General features: G+C 40.9%; 1 protein-coding gene across 1 annotated transcript in view; it reads left to right on the top strand.

Annotated features, from left to right (window-relative positions):
• Nucleotides 1-23,684, top strand: part of ZNF827 (zinc finger protein 827) — a gene marked incomplete at its 5' end in the record, with an annotated part of 80,748 nt that overhangs the window by 5,010 nt on the left and 52,054 nt on the right. Inside the window, 3 exons of the mRNA XM_010133788.1 lie at nt 820-992; nt 11,222-11,705; nt 23,545-23,678. Of these exons, the coding sequence (XP_010132090.1) occupies nt 820-992; nt 11,222-11,705; nt 23,545-23,678 (791 nt within the window). The remainder of the gene's footprint in view (nt 1-819; nt 993-11,221; nt 11,706-23,544; nt 23,679-23,684) is intronic.

Raw genomic sequence — 23,684 nt, 5'->3', positions numbered from 1 at the left:
GCAGGAATTTCTCTTTCCTTCAACCTTGCGATGGTTCCACACTCAGTACACTAATCATTTGCCTGATGAATGCCACCAAATCCTTTTCTTATCTTAGGTGAATTGGGCAGTAAAGCAGAGTGCAAACATTTAGGAAGGCGGTAGATTCAAAGCCCTGGCATCTAGAAGAGAAGAAGAAAACCCACAACCCAAAGACCTCTGATGGCTGAAGATGCAGAATCATCTGCTTGAGCCATAACTAAACAATTTCAACAGCAGGGGTTCTGAATTCATTCATTTCTGTAGTTAAGTGTATCTGATATACAGTACCAGCATGCTTTTCATTTAAGTTGTGGGTTGTTCTATGCTTTATATCCTGCTCCCCTGCTGGCTACCATCAGATATGGAAATGGATCAGTTTTTTAACAATTAAGCCTATTTTCCATACCCTACTATGACCGGCCTTTGCTAGGAATTGAAGCTGCAAAGTGATGATTATGAGAGACATCCATTTCAGTTCACTTAAATTATAAGGAACATTAGGGCCAGGTGAGATAGAGCAGCATCCCCTACTGATTAGCCAAAGGGTGTTTGGGACATTAACCTTTATAAATTATGATGACCTTTCTTACCGGGAGATTAACTAGATTAAGGGGAAAAGGGATATGCGGGCCGGGGGGGGAACAGAAATTTCTGGTACATGTTGTTGTTTAACTGATGTATCTCTTTGCAGATCAAATTCTAGCATTGAAAAATGGTATCTTGAGTATGTTTACAAGGGGAAAGTACTCGACAAGTGGCTGTAAAGGATCCTCTCTTTTTCTTCCCCCTTCTGCTAAGCCTCAGAAGAAGAAGGAGGAAAACCTTTCCAGTGTCCGATCTGTGGTTTGGTTATCAAGAGGAAGAGTTACTGGAAACGGCACATGGTGATTCATACAGGTTTGAAAAGTCATCAGTGTCCACTCTGTCCATTTCGCTGTGCACGCAAGGACAATCTCAAATCACACATGAAGGTAAGGGAAGTGTGCAATTACTGACAATCGAAACACTTGAATCATCAATCAAAAAATGAACGGCAGTATAACAAACCTATTTCATCTGCATTTGCAAGAACAAAATTTCTGTAGTTGTGCTGCTAATGGTGCCTTTATTTAAACAGTGAGGCCATAAAAAGAGAAAGAAATAACTTTTTTCATTTGCTTGCCTTTCCGGTTTATGCAGCGTAGAAACTACCTTGTGTTTTGTCAACTTGGTGTAGCACAAGCTGTCTGTGACTGATTTAGTTCTGGACCTGGAACCACCAGAAGCAGGGATGTGAGCTGAGATGCGACACCATGCAGACACAGCAGTGCTGCTTTTCAGGATGCCAGCTGGTATCCCTGCATGCCAGCGCATCACGCTAAGTGGGCACACCCGCCCAGCCAGCCCCAGCAGGGGACCCCTCTGTAGCTTTCTAGAGCCACGCCTGCAGTTTTAACTTTTGTCTTGCTTTAGTTTTTAACTGCAGACACTTCAGCGGTGAAGCATCCAAACCAAAGTGAATGACAGAATATACCGTAACGTTTTGTTTTCAAGTGTTTCCATGAAGTCTAAAGCATGGTTTTAACTCAGTGTAATTTTCAGGCTCGAACTGAAGGTGACCTTTTGAAGAAAGCCACATCTGCATTGATACAGAAAAATATAAAAATGTAAAGAAATGCTTCGCTGAAGTACTACATGGTTGCAACACACAAAGGGTCTTGCAAGCTGTAGGATACGCTTTGTAAAGTAAAAATGGTACCTGTCCCTTTAGCCCACGGGTGAAGAAGCTGAAGTGCAAAGTGTTTCCCTTGTTAATACAGTTGAGTTTTATAATTACAGTAAAATGTTTTTAGACAACTGTGTTTAACAGAGTGCCAGGCTGGTGTGGAGAGGGTCGGAAATGCCTGTTCAGCTTTTCTGTTATGCTACTGCAGAATCTGAGATCACTAGCCAGGAGTTTAACCTTGCTCACACCCAAATAACTATTCACTGCAGTGGAAATGATTCAGATGATTCCGCTGATCACAGCAGCAGATCTTGCTGTATTTCAGGTCATTGCTAGGTCTAAAATCATCCCCCTAAAGTTGGAAGGCTCATCTCTTAATGCTCCTCCTATGGATCTCTTCCCAGGCATCCTTGGTGTATCACGCTAATCCTTATGAGGTACAAGTAGATTTGGTTTTTATGGCTATTTCTTTTAGGTCTTGGTGTTCGACCTTAACTAGAAGGCATGGGTGGCCATCCAGAGTAGAACATGTGTAAAAAGAACGGGAACTTGGCATGATAAAGTTTTTTGTTTGTTGAGAGCCTGCACAGAAGAATGCATCACCCAAAGCTTGCTATTCCCTGGCAAAGACCTGTTTTGTCCCCTGCTTTGTAAAGGACACTCCTATTACTACCTGCAGAACTTCTTGTTCTCTGCTTTTTTAACTATAATTTGCAGACTGAGGCCCTATCCCGTCTGTTGTGGCACGGTGATTTCCATTGGAGGTCACAGGTAGAATGTTGGAGACAGTTAGCTACTCTCTGAACGTCTCTGTGTGCTACCAAATTGATGGCTGTCTCAAGTCCTTGTGTTCCTTTCTGCTCCCCACCTAACATAAACCCCGTCATTACCTGAGCCCATATCATCCTAAAACAGCCTCCTTGTACAAACATGTGTAGTGTTAATTGTTTGGTAATATAGTAAGTATTACCAAGTAATGCTCATATAGACATTGACAAGGTCAGAATCAGGCCCGGAGCTGTTTGACAGAAAGTGAGAGATTACAGCTTCCTGTAGCCTTACTACGGAGATAAGACCCGACGTCTTCTCAGTCAGCGCAGTCCAGTCATGTAGGTCATGAGGGACTCGGTGGTCTTTGCCAGTAAAATTGCTCCCTATTTAAGATGAAGATGTCTTAACAAAACTAGATGGCCTGTTTTTGGCCTCTTGTCCTTCTTATAGTCTTACAGATAGATGTGAAGAATCACAAACACAAGAATCTGGAAGATAATGTTTTACCTTCATTTCAATGGGTTTTAAATACTTTTCTCAACTGAGTAGGCCGTTCGTAAAAAATATTTTCTATCACATCAAAATTGAAGCTCTTAAATGAGGCCATGTTAGTCGTGTACAATGGTGTCAGACATAATTTGAATTCCCTTTGGAAGTATAAATTGATAACAAGATTAAAAATAAAGAATACCAGATTTCTCTTCTCATTATAAAAAAAGTGCTGCTTTTAAATCGGTATGTAAATAAATGAGATTGTAATAAGTGACACATGCATAAGCCAAGAGTGTTCAAAATGGAATGAGTACATACAGCTGGAAGCTGCTTAGGATGCAGCATTCTGGTTATGCCAGTTGGACGTTTCAGTTCTCTCCATTGTCCTAGGATCCTTTGGGAGCTACCTGGCCTTATCTCCTTCCTGGCAGGCAACCCGCAAAGGTAGAGCTGTGTCTAGCTCTCCACGCCTGCCTCCCTCTCTCTCTCTCTCTCTCCCTCCCCATGAGTCACCTGCAGCTACAGGTGAAGACAAGTTTTTCTACACCAAAAAGGTTACTCAAAATGAGGATACTAGGCTGCTGGTTGTCATTTATTATAAGCCAATTTTTATTCTATGATGCTATCGCAAACCAAGCTTTTTTTCCTTTATGTTGCTCTTCAGTTTTGGGGTTTTATGTTCTATTGATAAGGCAAAATATAAGACACCAGTTGAGATCTCTTGACAGCTGCAGTCCTCCAAAATCTAATACTGTTGTCTTCGTTTCAGCCATGAGCTAAAGCACCTCCTCTTTTTTTAATAGGTTCTTGTAGGCATTTTCCATCGAAACTGGTTATTTAGAGAATTAATTTCCATGAGAGCTTTGTGTGTGTCCATTGTGTGGATGTCTTATTGTGTGTATCTTTAGGTTAAGGAATAATAACTATATAATATAAATACTGTGTAATTTCGTGGTAAATATAACATGTCAAACTGACTGATCCACTGCCAACATTTTTGATGTCTTGTCCCCTGCCAGAGAAAATCTTTAATAAAGAGCTGGATTGATTCCAGCCCTGACCTATATTCAGATCTACATGTGCTACCCACCATGTTGATGAAGTGTTCTTCCAGTAAGGGCACTTTGCCAGGACCAACTCACAACTGGAGGCGAGGAAGTGAAAGGCAAGAAGGGAAGCAGAAGGAGAGTTTCCACACAGACACACAATGAACGAGGGAGGCTGAGCAGACTGCCTTTTAAGGCACACAGTGTTATCTATAATTGTCATGTTGCCTTTGGATCCCACAGCGATAGGCACCTTCAGAAAACATCCTAAAATAGTCACAGCACAGAATTGTATTAGTCTGTTTTGGAGACAAATTATAGTACGTGCTTCACCAGAAGTTTTAGCCCTTATTCCCAGGAATCTGGCAGTAGCATCTCAGGGCTTGATTCTGATTCCATAGCGTAGTTCCCAGGTGTGCTGACACTGAAGCTGGACAAAATGAATGGGTAAATGAGAGGTGTCTTGTCCGAGCAGGCAGCAAGGGTTGTGCTTAGGTCCTCCTCTCTGTTTATGTAAACATATATTCGGTTGGAATATGTTGTTTTCTTCTTGAGAGAGAGAATATTTTCTGCGGAAAACAACAGAAAGGGGTGGCGTAGTTCAGCAAGATGTATTTAGGGTTTTCTGTCGTTCCTGGTAGGGAAGTAGGGATTAAATTTACCTCAGCCATACCACAAGCATCAGTCAGACTTTGGCCAGTTGGTGTCTTTAGCTCATGCACATACCTTCCGCTGCAATTGGTGGACGGATAGGCTGTGAGATCATACAGATATGTTCCAAGAAAGCAACAGGATATTAGCCTGAACACTTGGAAGGGGGAATGAGGAAGAGGAGCATATGGCCAAAAATAATATCTATAGTGTTCCTTATGTTATATAGACACAAGGCAGAAAAGGGTGAGCCAGCTCTTGTAACAGTGAAAAAGAAGTCTGGCGTTGTGAACACATGCTAAAGCCTGATGGTTTGACAGAAAATGAGGAAAGGGAAGATTAAATTAACAGAAAATTTAGATGCAATGGCAAGGAGGTAATGTGATGCTCAACCACAGGATCCTCCTGCTTTTCTGTTGCTTATGAAGAGGGACCATGTAGTGAGATGTCAGATCAATATTCCTGTCTAATATGAAGAGGGTTATAATTGGCCTCCTGACTAGGGAGAGGCTATTAATTATGTGGCAGAGGGAGTAAGGGAAGGCCCGAAGAATGCAGCCAGGTGCTGACTGCCCCTTAGTGATTTGCTTTTCCCCCTTTCTTCCTTAGCTCGGGTCAGACAACTGAATAAGCTTTTCTGATGCATTTTGGTGATATACAGGACAGGTTGTTTTAAAGCATCTTCATCACATTGGGAGGAGGATGTTGACAGTTTTATGGGAAGGTTTTTTGTTTAGTTTGGTTTAAGCTAACCATAAAGAGTCCTGGGAGAGGCCTGTGATTCCATAACCTCCCTTCAGCGAGGGAGGTAATGCAAACTTGGACGTCTTTCCAATAACTGAAATCCTTGCTCTGAGTCTCAGGTACCACAAGTGACCTCAATATCTGCCTTTTAATTTTGTTACTTTTCACATATGGGACAAGGGATAAGATGGGGTATGTATTAATACCCTAAATCTTAAAGAAAAAGAATTTTTTTTTAACACCTAGAGCCCAGTCCAGCCTGTCCTGCAGAGAGGTTTGGGGGTTTTTTTCCCTTTGCTTTCAAGCAAAGCAAGGAAATACATTCAAAAAAGAAAATACTATATAAATAATGTATGTATCCTGAGGAGAAGGATCATATCAAAACTAGCATTGTAGCACCAAACTTTTGGAAGTGCAATATATTAAAAATGAGGCAACTTGTCAGAAAAGAGCATGAAATGAAAAAGCAGAGGGCATGTGACAGATGCAAAATGGAGATCTCTCAAGTGTACTCAAATGGAGCCACAGAAGGCATTTTACTAAAAGAAATTTTAAATAAACCCAAAAATGAAACAAATCAGTGGGTAGACAGGTACGGCCAAATGGCCAGGTTTTAGTAGTTGTTGCTTGTAGTAGTTGCCTAAACAGACACCCCTCCTGGAAATGTTAATCCACTTGAAAGTCAGTGAGAAAAATGAAACCTACAGTAGGCAAAGAAGAAAAGAAGCAAATATAGCAGTGAATGGGTTCAGCACCCCGACCCCTTGTGTTCTGACTTTGCTTAGGGATGAAGGTTGTAATAAAAAATTTCCTCTTATTCTGAGTGTTTAAAAAATGATAACCAGAAATCCCTGTGAAGTCCTACGAAAGAAAGGTGGATGCCAATCCTTCCCTTCCTGTGCCTCGTAACTAGAAGCGAGCCTGTGCAAAGTGTTATCTCAGCTTGAGGGAAGGGGAAAACGTTTACCTCACCAGCACTGGCCTGTGTCACTGTTTCCCTCGCCTCTGCTCTGCCCTGTTAGGTGGGATCAGGTGTGTTTGTAACTGCAGTACACCTGTACAGACCAGCGTGTGCTTCCCGGGACTTAAATTGGCTGATAAATCAATAGGAACGTTGCTTTTAAGTGTGAGAAGATGATTTAAGAAAGTGCTTACAAGGCCAGAAATGGTAGTATGTAAAGAAAAAACGTAACAGAAAAAACCCCACAGTGATAAGAATGATGTGATAGGATAGGGACATGTGGTTTCTGTAAAAGAAAATCATGTATTCTTCTACTAAGATGTTTTGAGTGTGTCAGGAAAATCATGGATTTGAGAATCGGCTGAAATTTATTTGGTCTTTAAAAAAAGCCTTTGGCAAAGCTTCTCACTGAGCAGCTGCCAAATAAATTAAACGATGTGATGTACTGTGGCAAATTAAGAAATTCACCAAGAGACAGTAAAACAAAGAGTAGGAAGGAATTAGCACTTTTAAGCACGACAAAAGGCTAACGGAGGGGTGTTCCATTACTATGAGTGGAATTGTGCATACTTTAGCAAATGCGATTTGCGCGAAATGATGACTGTGGGTAAGAGAACTGTAGACGATACAACCTTACGTGCGTGAATCCAGATTAGAAAAGGCAAAGCCTGAAGGGGAGTGAAAAGAGGCGGGCTGACAGATAAACAAGGGGGCAAATGAAGTTACTGTTGACAAATATAAGGTACTGCACCTTGGAACAAGAGTTTAATAATGCACCTGGCTGTCTGATATAATGGACTGTAACTGCTCATGGAAAATACCTGGGTATCATTGTAGACGGTCCAGTGAAAACCTTTCCTTGGCATGTGCAGCAGTGGTTAAGAAGTACATTAGATATGTGAGTGTCTGTAGACTAAAACAGAAATAACACGGAAAAGACTGTGATTAACGTATGGCATGCCACCTCTTACGATATCAATGTCTGGTCACTGCGTCAAAAAGACCTGTCAGAAGTAGAAGGGATTTTAAATGCTGGCAATGAAAATGATTAGTGGGATGGCAAGAAATCCCTTTGAAGAAAGAAGCTGAAAAGAATGGGACTGCCAGGCGTAGAGGTGTGATCAAAATAATGCATGTGATAGAGAAGATGAACCAAACTGCCTTTTATTTTCTTTCATGAAATGCGAGAATGAGGAGGCAGCAAGAGAAACTGAAAAAAACCCAAATAATAAAAAGAAATTAACCAATAGATAATTTGCACCCAAGTCTTCAAACTAGGCCTAACATTTGTTGTAGTTCTGTTCTGGAATGTCTATTTCCACTGAAGATTATTGTCCATATCATATCAAGCACACTCTGAAAAAACGCAGAAACACGAATTATCGTTTGAGACTGGGGAGACTGTAAGGTTAAAATAAAGATGATATGAGTACTTTGCACAGGGAACACCCACAGTTAAATGAAATGACCTCAGAAGGCAGAAATCCTTAAAAGTTTCTGACATAAGTCAAACAGTAGTTTTATGGGTTTGTGAAAGAACCATTCTCGGCGAGCAGTTGTGCACTGTGGTTTGTTGCAGCCTAATTCAGAGAGATCCAAATCTGGCAGCAGCTGGGCTCAGACTGGGACTGTGGAGAAAACCTGCCAGCTGCCCTCCTGTCTCCTCCCACCTCTGGTTCTTGCTGGAACAGTCTAGCTGAGTCGAAAGAGGATGTTTGACGGTCTGGGTAGCATCAGCACAGTGTAGGAGCCATCCTCTGTCTGATGGAGGGAGACAGCGGTGTTTTGGGCTGTAACATCGCATGACCTGGATCTCCCCTGTGGCTTTCTGTGTAGCTCTACAGGGTTTCTTGTTTCTTATTCTGCAGTAAGTAGTTGCTGCCCTGACTTGTCCCTCCAAATAGCATAGAATGGCAGTTGTTGGCTCTTATAGCTGCTGTCGAATGAGGAAATAAGGGATAGTTTTTCCTTTAAAAGGACTGTAGTTCTTACCTTCTATTCGTAAAAGTGTTCAGTTTTTTAAAATACATATTGGTTTTTTTTTTTGAGAATTAAAAACAAACCTGGACCCAGGACATGGGAAACCAAATATTTAGCTTGATGTAGTTTCATATGTTTGGGGTTTTTTTAATAGATCTAAAATTCTTCCTTTCAAAACTAAATATTTGGATTTAAATTGTGTCATTCCTTGCCTATAAGTTATAAAACATACTTTATTTTATGAGAAATCTATTGGTGATGGTGCTGTTGTCTTTGGGCAGGAGAAAAATCAAAATTAGGTGAACCAACCCCTCCTGTTCTCGTCCATTCTCAAAAGCAGTTGCAGGGCTGGCATGCCATACTCCTGCAGAGAGCTGGTGGGCTCCCACACGGCCTTTGCCACCTGAGTGCAGCAGTGGCACCTTCACAAGGCATCGTATTGACGATGGTGATAAGGGGCCTCTAGAAGAAGTAGGTAAATATGTAGGCAGGGAAATGTTGACTGAAGGGGATCCTAGAGAGAAACCCTGCACACAGAACCTCAGTGGGTGTAAGAGATAAAGTTGCCATGGTGAGAGTGCTTGCTACCATTAGCACATCTCGGTGCTCTTCGTGGGGAAGAGCGCCTACATGCTGCTGTGCTCACAGACCATTGTGTTTCCAGGAGTGCAGACAGGCAGTCTGGTTGGCATTTCCACTGTAACCCGTAAATATTTAGAATTCATTGTGCTGCTATTCTTCTGCAAGGTTGTTGCTTTAAAACTGTCTTAGGTTAGCATTAGCTTCTAAATTTTTTTTTTTTTAATTAGCAGGTGCAATTATAAAATTCCGGAATTACTTTGTCTGTAAATGTCGTGTTTATGTGATCCTGAGGATGTTATTCTGTAAAGCTCCTGGCTAAGAGAAATTCTTTCTTGCTGGCTGTTTAGTACCTGATTTCTGGAGCCCTTGAAGAACTACTGAGTGAAAAGTTATACAGTGCCAATGAAATGCGTCTTCACTGAGCGCAAGAGGGACTGAAAGAGGGATGTCTCCCAGCTTCCTGTTTCACCTGAATGCATGTCCTGTGTATGAGGAGCTGGGAATTGCTGGATATGAGCTTGTGACTGAATTCCTCTTGCATATAGAAAGTGAATCCGGCCAATTCTCAACTGTAGGAAACTCCAACCTGAAATTTGACAGAGCTGTGTTAGGGAAATGCTATTGTTACCCCAGAGCTCTGCAGTGTCTGCACCAGGACTCTTGGGATCTAGATCTCAGCCCTACAGGAGGCTGGAAAGTGCTGAAGCCCTTAGCTAAAGCCAGGTTTTTCAGGCTCCCTGGGGTAGGGCTAAGCTTTGATTAGAGCTGGAGCTCTTTGGGGCCTTTGGACTTACAGGCTTATAGCAGTAAGCCTTGGATCCCTGGCACAGCTGGCTGCTGCTTCTGAGCCAGGCCCAGGGAGCGGGGGGTAGAGTGTCACTCAGTAGGGTAGGGGAATCACGCCCTGTTTGCCAAGCGTTCACCAAACCTCTCCGTGTTTCAGGTGAAATATTTTACATTCAACAAATTGCCATTTCCCAACAAAAATCTGTTCCACTGAAATGTTTCCAACTAACTTGAGTCACAAGTGAAAATGAACGTGTGGAGCTCGTTGCTGGTTTGTCCGGATCACGTGTTCATCCGTTAGTAAGGAACAAATGTATGTATTTGCCAGTCTTTCTGCAGGAAGTAGCCTGGAGTGCTGCTGTCAGGATTTAAACCTCATTAGTGAAGTTACAGGGAAAAAACTTTTCAATATACCTGCTGCTGTTACGTTGGCCTCAGTTATTCCTGCCCTTTCACTGGGCTAAACAAGGAATTTCATATGTGTATAATTTATATTGATGAGCCTCTTTGTTCAAATAACATGTAAATGATTACATATGGATGGATGGGTAGAGTTCTCTTTAAAAGCTAATCAGGATCAGGCCTGAGGTTACCAGACACTGTAATTGTACAAAGTGTGCAGTCTCTATGAGAAAGAGCCTGCAGTCAAAATATGAGGACAGTAAGATTAACTGTGATCACTAATTGACTGATAAAATAAAATAAATGCCAAACACCATCTCTCATCTCTCTGTGTTTTATCATAACAGAGCTGTTTATTTTCTGAGAATTAGAATTAATTTGCAACAAAGTGCTTCAGCAGTACCTTGGTATTGCCAGGTGCTGGCTTTTTACTTTAACGGCACATGAATCGATGATGGACATTGCTGTGCAGGTTGGTGTTTTGCTGGGTCACTCTGAACAGTTGTTATTTATGAGGTTTCACAGAATTATCATCCTTAGCAGATCACGTAGTAGATACAGATTGGTTGGTTGGTTTGTTTGGCTGTGCAGGTTGGTGTTTTGCTGGGTCACTCTGAACAGTTGTTATTTATGAGGTTTCACAGAATTATCATCCTTAGCAGATCACGTAGTAGGTTGGTTGGTTTGTTTGTTCATTTTTAAATCAAGTTAATCAACTAGTTGTAGCTTGGAAGTATTTTTGTGCACCAACAGTTCATCACTGACATCATCATCATCAGGATCTGGTTGTAAAGACTGTTTGATCCAAAGCTGACTTCATCATTTCCATGCTGCAGAAACAGATGTTCCTGATTTTTTTTTTCAGTTGAGTCTGATGTTTAGGTTCTTTGATTTATGTGTGAAAGAATCCTACTGTTGTTAGTGCCTGACCTCTTTCTAAGCGCTCAGAATGAAGAGTTCAGTCATTAGTTAAATTTTCTTTAATTTTTTAACGATGTGAGAAGTGTGGAGTGAGATTTCTATAATGCTGGCAAACTGTTTTGCTTATTACATGCTTTTATCTTTCACCTCTTGAACCAGGTTCATCAGCACCAAGACCGGGGTGAGACCTTTCAATGCCAGCTATGCCCTTTTACCTCCTCTCGCCACTTCAGCCTGAAACTCCATATGCGTTGCCATCAACATTTCCTCAGGACAGAATCCAAAGTGAAGGAGGAAATACCAGAAACCGAGGTGAAAGGATCACCGCAGCTAAATAGTGACTCCTGCCCAGGACCACAGAGGGAAGGAGGTGGACCTGACCTTTCAGGATCAGCATCTGTATCTAAAACACCCGAGGTGGCTGGGCAGCCTAGTGGAGGTATCCCACCTTTGCTAGTGAAAGAAGAGCCCAAAGATGACGGCGGCATCTCAGCTGCACCTTTTGCTCTTAGCACTGTTGACAGAGCCCCCAACAACACAAAGCTGAAAGACTCCTCTGACTTTGTGGCCAATGCAGCATCAGCACTATTCAGCCAAGATATCTCTGTCAAGATGGCATCGGATTTTCTTATGAAGCTGTCAGGTAATTGAGCAGCAAGGGGCAGCAGCAGCTGCTCCTCTGTGGGCTAAGGAACACTTTGCATTGGGTTTACTAAGTCTTGGAATTTCAGGGAGAAAAACATTGCAACTGCTTAACTTCTGATTTCTTGTTCCATTTGATAAGGAGAGGTGTGTGATGGAGGGAAGAGGAGAAACAGTGAGAGAAGAGAGGGATTTTGCTGTTTAATTACTGGGATTGTGAGTGAGGACTTTTTCTCCAGGCTTTCACGTTCATTGACAATTTACTTGGCAAATCTCATTTGGTGTGTTTTTCAGTCATGCTGAATACCTTGCAGTTCTGGTTTGAAATCACCGAGTCACAAATAGGCAGCACATTAGAAAATTCAGCTCTTTTAGTTCTCTGCCTTTACCCATCTATTGAATAGGACCAATAAAGCATTGGTCACCTTCCTTTCAAAGTAGTGTTTGAGGTCTACGTAGTAAATACATGTGAGGTATGAATGTCACTGCATTTCTTGATTATTAACATTTGAAAAAGGTAGTGCTAGAGATTCATTCAGTCTTTTCAATTATTTTTTTTTTTACAATTTTAATTGAAATCCGTGTGTAATGCAGAGCATGTGTTTGTTGTGCTTTCTTTCACTGTCAGATTACTGCCATAAGAATTACAGTTGTATGTGAGACAGTGAAGTAGAAGATGGATTTAGGGTGACTCTATTACGTTTTATCTGCTCTTTTATTGATATGACTGAACACTTCAGAACTGTGGACCTGCTGGGGGGATGTTCTATCCTAAATATTTTCAAAATTGGCTTTTAATTTTTTAAAGAGAAAGAAATCAGGAAAAGTGTCACTGAAGAAACTTCTGTTTCACAAGGAGATGGCAGTCCCTATGGCAAGTTTTAGACTTTGGAGATAGAAGATACACTTTTCAATACAAAATAATTGGTCACCTTTGTCCTTTAAACAGAATGTAAGTGGCATTTTAGCAAGTTTTATTGTCGGATAAACTAAGGAATTAGCTCTGTCCTGATGCCATTGCCTTGGTGAAACCACAGACATTTGTTTTGGAAAAGCTTTCTGTTCTCGTCTGCCCAGACCTTTACACCTCCGGGATGGCAGTTCTGTTGGGGAATCGAGTAGGATGGGTAAACACAACAAATGAAGTGTGAAGCTTTGTGGAGCCAACCAGGAAAACAGAAAAGAGATGAGGACAAGCAGGAGGTGAAATGGGATGGCACAAATAATTTTCTCTGTGGGTTGGAAGAAGCCATAGAAACCTCCCCTTTAAAAAAAGAAAAAAAAACCCCTCTGTTGATATAACTTATTATGACCATCAAAAAATGAGGGAAGATGAGTCTGTTTTGATTCCGATGTACATTTTTCTTTAATTGAGTTTCAAATTTGGACTCTAGGAAATTCATTTTTTATGTTGCCTGACAGCTGCCCGGTATAAGTTGTCATTCTGATGTCTATCTCAAATTTGGGTTGCTGCGTGCTGAGAGGCTCAGCCCATCAGTGGTACTGACCTGTAGGTGGTATTGCTCATGACGGCTGCATGTAGCAAGAATGAGAGCAGAAAGCAGGGGAGGGGGGGCAAGCCTGAAAGCTGAGAAAGCATACAACAGTTTGCTGTGTTGTTATTCATGTAGCAGCTGATGGGGAGCTGTTTACGGTTTGGCCGACAGTCATGTTTTCAATGTCTGATCTATTGGCATCAGAAAAAGGATACAAACGTACATTATCCATGCAAAAGGTCTATGCAGTTATTTTCTGGTGACTTACTAAAGGTCTTGAAACCTGCCTTGTATGCACTGTTACCTAGCAACATGTTATAAAGTCACTGGGGGAGTGAGATGTATCTGTAATTTTGTATGTGTGCATATTTGGATGAAAACGTACTGCCAGTCCCCAAGTTTACTACACAAGAGGAGAAACGTTAACCGGAAAGGAATTTCTTTTCTCCTGAGATTTATATTGTGTTATATACATTTAGCTCGTGCTTTCCTCCATACAATGTGCATGAATTTAATGTAGAAGTAGTTCTCTTTGAGCAAGCTGGCTAAGTATGAGCTGCTTTTTTTTGACTGCTTACTATGTTGAACCAAGTTCTTTTGAGTGATTCCTTTCTTACGACACTCTCGTTAGGCCCACCAGAACTTCAGTTACTGGCCCTACCTTTTCAATGGTACAAATCTTCTGACATCTCACATTGTATGTGCCAGTTGTAACAGCCAACACAGATTTGTCGAGACCAAGTTATGTCAAAACAATCTAATTTTCTTCTCTGACAGGCCTTGTGGCTAAGAAAGAAGCAGTAGACAGATAATATAGACTTCGAGCATTTGGCATTTATTCTTATTGAATATTGATGGTTAAACAGTAATTTTTGCTTGCCAATGTTTATTGCTCCTCTTCTTGGTTGGTGTCAGTTTGTTTGCCTTCAGTTTCTTGGGAGAACTCGAGGCCTGTTGGTTTTCATTTCCGTGCAGTTTCAGCCTCCTTTTTCCAAGCATATTACTCAGAGGAGTGCTTGTCTCCTTTCAGACCTAAGAGTTAGAGTTTCCAGAAGTGTCACTGGTGTGCCTAGGGTGAAAGACAGTACAAAATTGGTGTTTATTAACTACCATGAATTTTAAAATTGAATCTTAATAAGCATGTATATAATCTTGACTCAGTATTATTTCTGACTGTACAACGCAGTACCTTTCCAGTCCAGATGGAGTGGATATCAGACGGTTGGAAAACAGTACATTGAAAGTAGTTCAAAGTCAAGAGATCTGTAAAAAATGTGCAACCCTTCCACAAGCAGCTGCACAAATACAGATTACAGCTAGGTAACAGTTTTGTGGGAAAGGAACAGGAGTCAGCAATGTCATACTGATGTGAAAAAGGCAGTCATTGTACTGAGATGTACGCAGAGGGAAGTGGGCTCAGAGAAGGGGGAGATAGTCCTGCTCTTCCTAGTCTTGCTGAGGTCTAAGGTTTTGGCGCTATAGTTTCTGAAGAGTGCAGACAGTTGGAAAGACTTCAAAGGAGAGCAGCAGAACTGACTGGAGGTTTACTAAACACGTCCAGTAAGGATGGATAAAAGGGAGTGAAGACTATAGAGAAGACTAAGGAGAGTCGTTAATGAGCCTTTAATGCATTAAAAAGTTTGTCACGAGGAGAAGGAAATAATGTGTTGGTGATCCATCGTAATTAGGGGGGAAAAAAAAAGGCAGGTTTATATTGCTGTAGGGTTTCAGTTGGCATTAGGAAAACCTTTCCAAAAGTAGAGGTAGTTAAACCTCTATGATAGTTTGGCTGGAGAGATTGTGGCTTTTCTGCCACTGGAGAATTTTAAAACTGGGTTAGATAACTGCCTTTCAGATATGGGTGATCACGTATTGGGCAGTAGGATATGCTAGATCGGTGTTACCTCAGTCAGTGAACCACAGGACGTCAGAAGCAGTTGCAAGAAATTTCAGCTGAACTAAAATGAGCAGCAAGCTGTAAAGAAGCAAAGTGAGGAAAAAATTTACGGATGTTCAAAGTCAGACCTGTTTTTGAGAGGGCCAGAAATTAATTGTGATGAGACTGCCAAAATGGCTTCTGAGTTTGTTTTTTTTTTTTTTTTAGAAAGGCTTAGGGGAGCTTAACACTGAAAGAGGTTGAGAAATATCAGTGTGGGTGACCTTTTGAGATCCCTTCGGCCCTAATTCTATGACATTGCTTGCTAGAAAAATTTTTAGTTACATGTTTTATGAAATAAGGCATAACACGTCATGAAATGTAAATCTGAAAATAAGAACAAATCTTAAAATATTTTTCAGATTCTCTAGGTCTTAGTTTAAAGTAGGAGATGTTTTTAAATTCACAAGAAATGTAAAAGGATTCTCTGAAAATTACTTCAGTTTAGAAAGGGTTATTGTTTGCAAATGACTCTTAACATATAAACAGAAGAATATTTAAGCATGGGTGTGCTTTTACCTTCAAATCTTCCCCATCTGATTTCAGTGGGACTGCTTGTATTCTTTAAATTGCCGGAGTACTTTACTGGATCAGTGTTTTGCCAGAATGTTTTCTTCCCCTAGTCCATTACTTCCACATTGAAACTTTATTCATGTCCTAATTTGCAAAGTATTTGCTTTTCCTGTTTGAAAGGTTTCGGTGGCAGATGATACACAGCACGCCTCTTTTAATGCTGGTGTCCTTCCACCCACTTCTGAGGCTTGTTTTCTTCTGTAATAAAAACCGGCTTTCCCAGTGATCCAAATTACAATGGCCGGCGTTCTCTGGAGAAGTGATGACTGTGCCTGTGTTATGTGCTGCAGTTAGTTTTCGTAACATTCGAAAATAAATGAATCCCATCAAAATGAATGGGATTCTTGCACTATTGGCCTCAAAGGAATTCTGTGTGGAAACAGTAATTGTAAAGCATACTTCATTGCTGGCCTCTGTCCCACACCTCTCCGTGCTCACCGAGTGCATTACTCTAGAAAACATGTCTCTTCATCCCGTGATGGTGTATGCTATCCAGCCTGCCCTCCTTCTGCCGTTCTTTTAATGTTTCCCAAGTTACTCACACGGAAGAACTTTAAAATGGAGAGAAGGAAGGAGAGATAACGTGCTGAGGGTTTGGCATTGGCCATGTTAAACATACAAGAAACTCCCAGTTTTCTCCCAGTCTAGGGCATATTTGCTGTCACTATCATGTGAGCAGTCAAGCCCTCATTTTGGAAAATAATGCCACCATGGGATTCTGATGATTGTCCAAGGTGCTTGGGCTTTGCATTCATGTTTTAGTACATGATTCTATTAATGGAATAATGAAATACTAAATCATCAGGCAGCTACATGCAAAATTATTCATTCTGTTTGGCTCTTGAAAATTGCTGCATTCCTTAAAGGTAACACAAGTAATTTCAAATGTGTTAGCATTTGCCATTGACAGTACTGAACTGACTGGCTTGTACTCTTCAAACATCTATTTTTAATAAAATAAAAGCATGTCCAATTAAATTGTCATAATTGATGCATTTGTGTAGCAAGTTCCAAAGAAAAGACCATGCTGCCTATATTTAGGATTCATAGTTGATGCCAGAATGTAAAATTTCAATTGGAATATGTAAGTCCGCGGGACTGGCAATTATTGAGCCATATCCTTAATTTAAAAATATCGTGAATTCCATAATGCTGCCGTCAGTGTAAATACCCCTGATGTCATCAAGATCTCTCTTTGAAGTGTCTCTTCAGATTCATTTTCCATAATTTCCATTTAGACCTTTAATTTAAAATGAAACTGGAAAAGGGCAACAGCATGGCTAATTAAAACTTGGGCAAATAAAAGCTTGTACTAATCTTTGCCACTGATACATCATCACTTTTCAGCAATTCCTAGCTTCCTGACACCCTTAAAGTCATACCCATCATGTTTTACACCTTGAAGGAATATGTAGAATTTAGCAAGATAAAGCAGTGTAGACTCTGTTCCAATTCAGTCATTTAAAATGCAGGATTACAAACTGCTTTTTTGTGTACTCAGCCCAATACAACTTAAAAGGAGACATCAATATGATTCTGGAACAGCTCTGTGCTTACAATTTACTTTTAATATCTACACAATATACCTGCTGTATAAGACTAGATTAGACTGGTGGCTCTTTTGCTTCCCTGATTACACCGTTACTCTGGACAGAAGTCCTAGCTCACGAGCCTTCCTCTCACATCTGTCCAAAATGGGAGTTGAAGACATTGTTAGCTCAAACATCTCTGATTGCTTGTTCTGGTTTTTGTTTTCTTAAACAAATACAAAGTTAGTCTGGTGGTGTTTTCTCTACTTCTCTGTTTCTGCTCCTTTGTAGAGAGAAGAAATTTCCGTGCTGCAAACAATTGTTTCCTATTAGCAACAAATTTCCCTTTGCTCCTTTCACTCTCCTCCCCCTCTTTTCTCCAGCTTCCCCAGAACTTTATCTATTCTGCTGTTATTTTGATTTTTACCTGGAAAGGAGAAGATGGCCTTGGCAGATATTACAACCTTGCGTAGCAGCTGGGACTTTGTCTATTCTGACATTCCACTGCTTTGATAAAAAGAAATGTTTTAATGCTGAGTGCCCTTAAGCAGCTTTTCCACTGATAGTTCCCATCCTCTTCCTTGGAACCCTACAGGTTAGTTTATTTGACTGAAGGCAGAGTAGAGGGCGTTTGAGTTAGCACTTCCAGGAGGGTTAGGTAGCATGAGGTGCTCTGGGACAGATTAATACTCCAGGGCAGAAGGCACTAAAAAGAAATAAGAGACCAGCCAGACTATCCTGCCAGAGGAATGGTATTTCTACTTTTTGGGCCACTTATAATGTAGACAGCTTCTATGTTTAATAAACTGAACAAAATTTATCAGCTCAATTGGATTTTAGTCTGGAGATTCTCCAACAGGTTCCAATTGCACAGATTTTTCTCGCAAAGCAATTAGCGCACCAGTGGCTGCTTCTGCAGTGTTTGTACCCCTTGCTCAGTTCTTGTATGTCATCAAACATAAGCCACAGTCTCCATGCAGAATGACAAGACCTACCTGCACATTTTGATTACTAGAGTGAAAATAATAGAAAACTCAAGTCTTACCCTTTATTGACCACAGCTGCCTCCAGGATGATGATGCTCAGTGTTGGGGGAATGTGTCTTCCAAATACTGATGAACTGATCTGTCAAAGGCCCGTGGTTTCTTTGAACCACCGCATCTCACAATGTAACACCTGGAATGGAATTCTGCCTGCGTCACTCAGATGCTCTAGGTCCAGTAGGACCTGGATAAAACACTGTCCTTTCTTCCTCAGGTAGAAGTCATGGCATGGTTCTCTTGCCACGGTGGCTCTGAGAAGAAGGACAAAGGGAAGTTTTCCTGCAAGATCTCAGGAGGACCAGTTCAATTTTCAGTGCCTTTTGGAATGTGTCCTCACTTTCCCCCCTTCCCTCAGCCGCGACTGGTGTGCTTTCTCTCATCTTTGTAGCTGTAGCCAGGCATCACTTGTAAAATAATATGGTGGTGAAGCGGTGTACTGTATCATTTTCATCACGGTTCCTTTCAAGGCAGGCTCTGTAGATGCTTTTTCTCACGGCCTCTTTTGTGTCAGCATTTTTGTCATGGATTTTTTTTTTTTCTTTGCTCAGGCAGATGGAACAGTGACCAACTCCTTGATGACTGTGACTTGTAACATTGAGCTCAGCTTGAAGTAATCAGCCCATTTTTGCTCTTTCAATTGTAAATGTTTTGGGCATTTAGAAACCCCTGTAAGTGGACTGATGCAGTTACCAGCTTCTATCAGAGTGTTTCAGATTAGTGGCAGATGCCCAGAGCTTTTCTTGTGGCATTTGGCATTTCGAGGAAAGTGTTATAACTTTCATCTACTCTTGCCAAATGGATCAAATTATTCCAGTTGCCAGGAATATAAAAATCATTAGTCTGGAATTCTCTTTGATCTGTTTTTGGGGTTTTTTTTCTGGTTATGGAATGTAATGGAAGAAATGAAGAATTATCAAACCTGCTTGAGAGACTTCTGCCCATTGGTTGTGTTTGCTGATTGGGTTATTTTTTTCCTCCCTATGTATTTCAAAATTAAATTGCTGGCTTTTTTGGATTCAGTCTGCAGAGAACACATCCTTCAGTCTGTTCTCATTGCAGTTCAGAATGGATTCAGAATTAAATACAAATTAAGTCTATGTATGGGTAGCTATTTTTCTATATAGCTAGACGATGTCAGTCCTGTTGGGAAGCAGTAAGTTTGTAGTGCAAATGTACTTCAATAGACTCCAACATTGTGATTTTAATCCTTGTCTAGTTCTAATTTTTAAAAGATTCTTCAATCATCGGGGTTTTTTTAAAAAAAGAAACTAGTCTCAGTCAACTTTTATTTCCCGTACTTGCAATGTTTTTTTTCTTACATCTGCTTATTATTTTCCCTAATATGACTAGCAGATGCATCATAGTTGCTTTTCCCATGTGTTAGCAATTCTGCCCGTAACTGTGGGCCCAAGATGGGACAGAGGCAGGAGCGGTAGGGATTTCTGTTAGTTTTGAGGTCGTTTATCTTTTGGGTTTGGGTAGGGTTTTTTCCCCGTTAGTTTTAACGTACTGATCTGGTAGACTAGACAAGCTCTGCCTTTTATAATTTGTCCTTCTATTTAGGCTTCATTTACATTAGAATCTGCTTTAGTGTATTTCAAGAAAGTCAAAGCCTCATTAATTGAAGCAATTGGATTGAAACCAACCCAGTAGTTGTCTGATTCTATTTGTTTTTGTTTTCTAGGGGAAGAAAAATGAGGTAAATAACTCTTCTATTTTTGTAATTTGTGCACAGTTAAACAATTTGATTTTCGGAAAGTGCAGGCAGTTCAAGGAATGCGCTGTCTGTTAATTAAAGAAATAAAACCTACTTCTTTTCTAATTTATTAGTTTTATCTTATGTCCAAAGCAAAGTGGGTAGAGTAAGCAGAACGACAACATAGGTAAGAACGACACTTTGGATTTCTTTTCCCATTTACACAATACTGCCAAACACACAGCTTCAGGACTTGCTCTGGATGGTGGTCCCTGACTGTGTTTTATATTTGTCATAGGTGACATCCTGTAAACACATGGGGTCAAACGGGGATCTTATGAAGAGCTCGTTTAGATTATGGCTGATCTTGTGCTGGTAGATTTGTTGTCAACATAGTTTTAGCATTGTTATCTAGGGTGGTGGCTTAGAAAGTGAGGGAGCAGTGGCTTACAGCAGCACGTGCTGTCGCAGTAGGAGAGCTAACGGGTGGGGAAGAGAGGGAATGGGAAATTGAGACATAAGAAAGCAAGGAAACTTGATGGATGCCCTGTTCGAGTTACTCTAGGTGTATCACTACCATGAAACTATTTAAACTCTGATGTGACCCACTTTGAATTTTTGTTTCTCTGAGCTGTTAGAACTTGACTTCATCTCAGTAGCGCTTGAGAATACCCTGGGATGAAAAGCATAGAGGTGCCACTTGACACCTGCCCTTAGATTGGGTGAGATTGGCTACTGAGTTTTTGGTTCGGTCATACGAACATTAAATAAATGCTAATTTCTTCCAAAAGCACCCCCTTTGATGCCCCTCCTCGTGGTAGATGCATCCATAAGGCATCTGCCATTGTGCACTATACCGCCTGACTCTGAAAAAAGGTCCTAGTTTAAGGCTGTGAGATTAGATGAATTCTGTTACAGTGATTCTATTTGCATATGGATGCTCTTCTTAACTTGGCTTGTAATGGACCAGAGTGTATGGTTGCGTGTATGACCTACGCATGTGAGTTTGATATTGCCCCATATTTTAAATCTTAAATGTGTATGGTGACCTGCTCTATAGTGCTTCCTCTTCTTGGTGGTTCTTCTGCCCTAGTTCATGAGCAGAAACATAGCTGACTTCACAGGTTAATGATTGCTCTCAGTGGGTCATCTCTACCTCTTCACTCAGACTTGTGTTTCCTTAATTTTCTGGGACTATTTGGATTAATACCACCTTGAAATGTATAAATTCAAAAGGTTTTTCTTTTCTCCAGGTTCTCTGGAAAGTTCAGGCAGAATGCTCTCCATCAGTTGCACTCAGCTCCTGGTGGAGATATTTTTCATATCAGTAGCAGCTAGAGTGGCATGGTTTAAAAGAGAAGGAATTCAAAAGGAAATATGATATAGAAGGCTTGGGTCCTTCTTTTTTTTTTTTTTTTTTCTGGTGACTGTTCATCACCACAGGTCAAACCCCAGAACAGACTGAGCTAGGAAGATGTAGGCCTGGATAAAGAAGATAGATGGATTTTTTTTTTTTTTTTAAAGTACTTTGGTGAAGTTAATTGGTTTGAGAGCCAATTAATTAAAGCATGCTTTAACATTTCGTATTTCTACTTTCTCCTTTTTTTTTTTGTAAAAGGAAAAAGCAATCCTAATACTGGTTAAAGTGCTTAGAGTTCATGGTAAAAATACACATATAAGGAATTTAACTTATGAAGTAGTGACTAGCACCTATGTGTATGCACATGCTGCTTATGTGTACTCTTTTCTCTTTTCATACCACTTGCTTCAATCTTGCTCTTTGGTAATGGCTTACTAACCCTTACAAGGAGAGAAAAATCAAGCAACCTTGGAATATAAACTGAAAAGGCATAAATGTTATGTTACAGGGTAATGTAGTAGCTTTAAAAAAAATAAAAAACCCCAAGCACAAAGAATATCACTGAACAATGGACTGTGGGAAAATGAACAAAGCTCGAAGTAGCAGGTGGAAGAGTCTAATTGTGGTAAAGATGGCAATTGTACCCCATATTTTGAGGTCTCTGGGAGACGGTGAGCACTTTACAGTGGGATTCAGGAATTCAGATTCTGTACGAGTCAGATTTTGGGGGAACTGCTGAGCAAGAGAGTATCTGAGGAAATAAGCCAGGGAAGTGAGGAGCCGGAGCATAGGTAAGAACAAGTGAAGTGGAGGAGAACGTAGACAAAGGGCTTAAGCAAGTGAGTGTTGCCAGATTTTGTTGGGTTGATTAGACCTGTTAGTACCCTGCCCCTTCAGTTGGATATCCGCATCCCTGTGACACGTCAGTTCCTTGGCTCTTCCTGTTCACGTGATGGGTTTGTAAAACAAACATTTCTTTGCTGCAGGAAATGCACAGTGGCTTTTTATTCCCTGCTACAGCCTGCAAAAGGGGCGGTGGGATACGTCCTTTTTATATGGTCCGTGTGAGATTTGACAGGTCTCATCTGCAAGAGTCGTGAGAGTAGGCAGGGGATTGCCATGTGAAAGGAGGAAAATAAGTAGGAGAGGTAGTGAGGTAAATGGTGAGAATTTAGAAAAGTAACACAATGGGGGCGATGATCTGTCTTTCGTATTTGTGAAGACAGAGGTGAAGACATCTGCTGTGTGTTACTGGGAATTCGAGGTGAAATTTTGAACAAAAAAAGTCACTAAGAGTCAGGGAAGGAAGTTCTCTTAATGGTCAAACAAAGAATTATAAGGAGAGCTGCTGAAAAACAGTGCAGCTTCTTTCACCTCCTGTTTGTTGTGCAGTCTGCCTGTAAATTTATATTGCTTGGGATTGGAATTATTGATGAGGAGGCGTTGCCCTTTAGCCAAATGCAGTGCCAAGGCTCTACCCCAGTCAAGGGGTATTGGAAAGACCGTTCAATGACAACACTGTGTAGATTTTAAGCAGCCTCGAGGTCTTCTCTGAGGCTGTGCAGCTTTAGAGTTTAAATACGTGAGTATTTGAAAGGATTATTTTAAACTTGTGCTCCTCATTTTTTATGGATGTAGAACCTGGAACAGGGCTCTAGTAGCATCTTCCTGTGCAGAGCTGTCTTCTGAAAATCCCTCTGTTCTCTTTCTTAACAAATACCAACTTTTAGGACCTAAGAGTTTGTTGTCTTTTCCCTTTTACTCTTCTCTTAGGTTTCTCATCTTCTACTCTTTATCTCTTACCTCTTTTCCATGCCCTAAGAATTCAATACGTAGTACCCGCGGGCTTTGCCAAATTCATCCTTATATGATGTTTTAAACGCCCGTCAAACCTATAGAAGACCTACGAACCAATAACCAGGGGAATGCTTTTAGGGGGCAGTAGGGGCAAAAAAGTAACGGCAGGATGGTTTCTTGAGCTCTGGTACATAGAGGTTTTGTGTTTCAAAGCTGTCCCTTTGTACCAAAGACGCAGAAGTTTGTTCTCCTCTTGAAGCATCTTTGAATGCTGTTTGAAATGCTTGCTTCCAGCACCTGCCCTAGCATTTTCAGGTTATAGTTTCTTCCTGTTGCTAACTGCTCTATGATTACATACCTCTATATATTACATACCTCATTAAGTTTCACTTCTTTCCTTCTCTTGACAGCTGCAAATCAAAAAGAGCCCTTGACTCCTAAATTTAAAGTGAAAGAGGAGCCTGAGGATGAAGAAGCTGCAAGTTCAGCCTTGCCTCAGTCCAGCTATGTGTTCAGCCAGGAATCCGAAGCCTCAGCTCCCAACATCCCT

This window comes from Buceros rhinoceros, unplaced genomic scaffold, assembly GCF_000710305.1.
Source record: "Buceros rhinoceros silvestris isolate BGI_N320 unplaced genomic scaffold, ASM71030v1 scaffold14243, whole genome shotgun sequence".
NCBI classification, from domain to species: Eukaryota; Metazoa; Chordata; class Aves; order Bucerotiformes; family Bucerotidae; genus Buceros; species Buceros rhinoceros.
The sequence above is the reverse complement of the archived record's forward strand: the minus strand, read 5'-3'. Positions and strand labels throughout refer to the sequence as shown.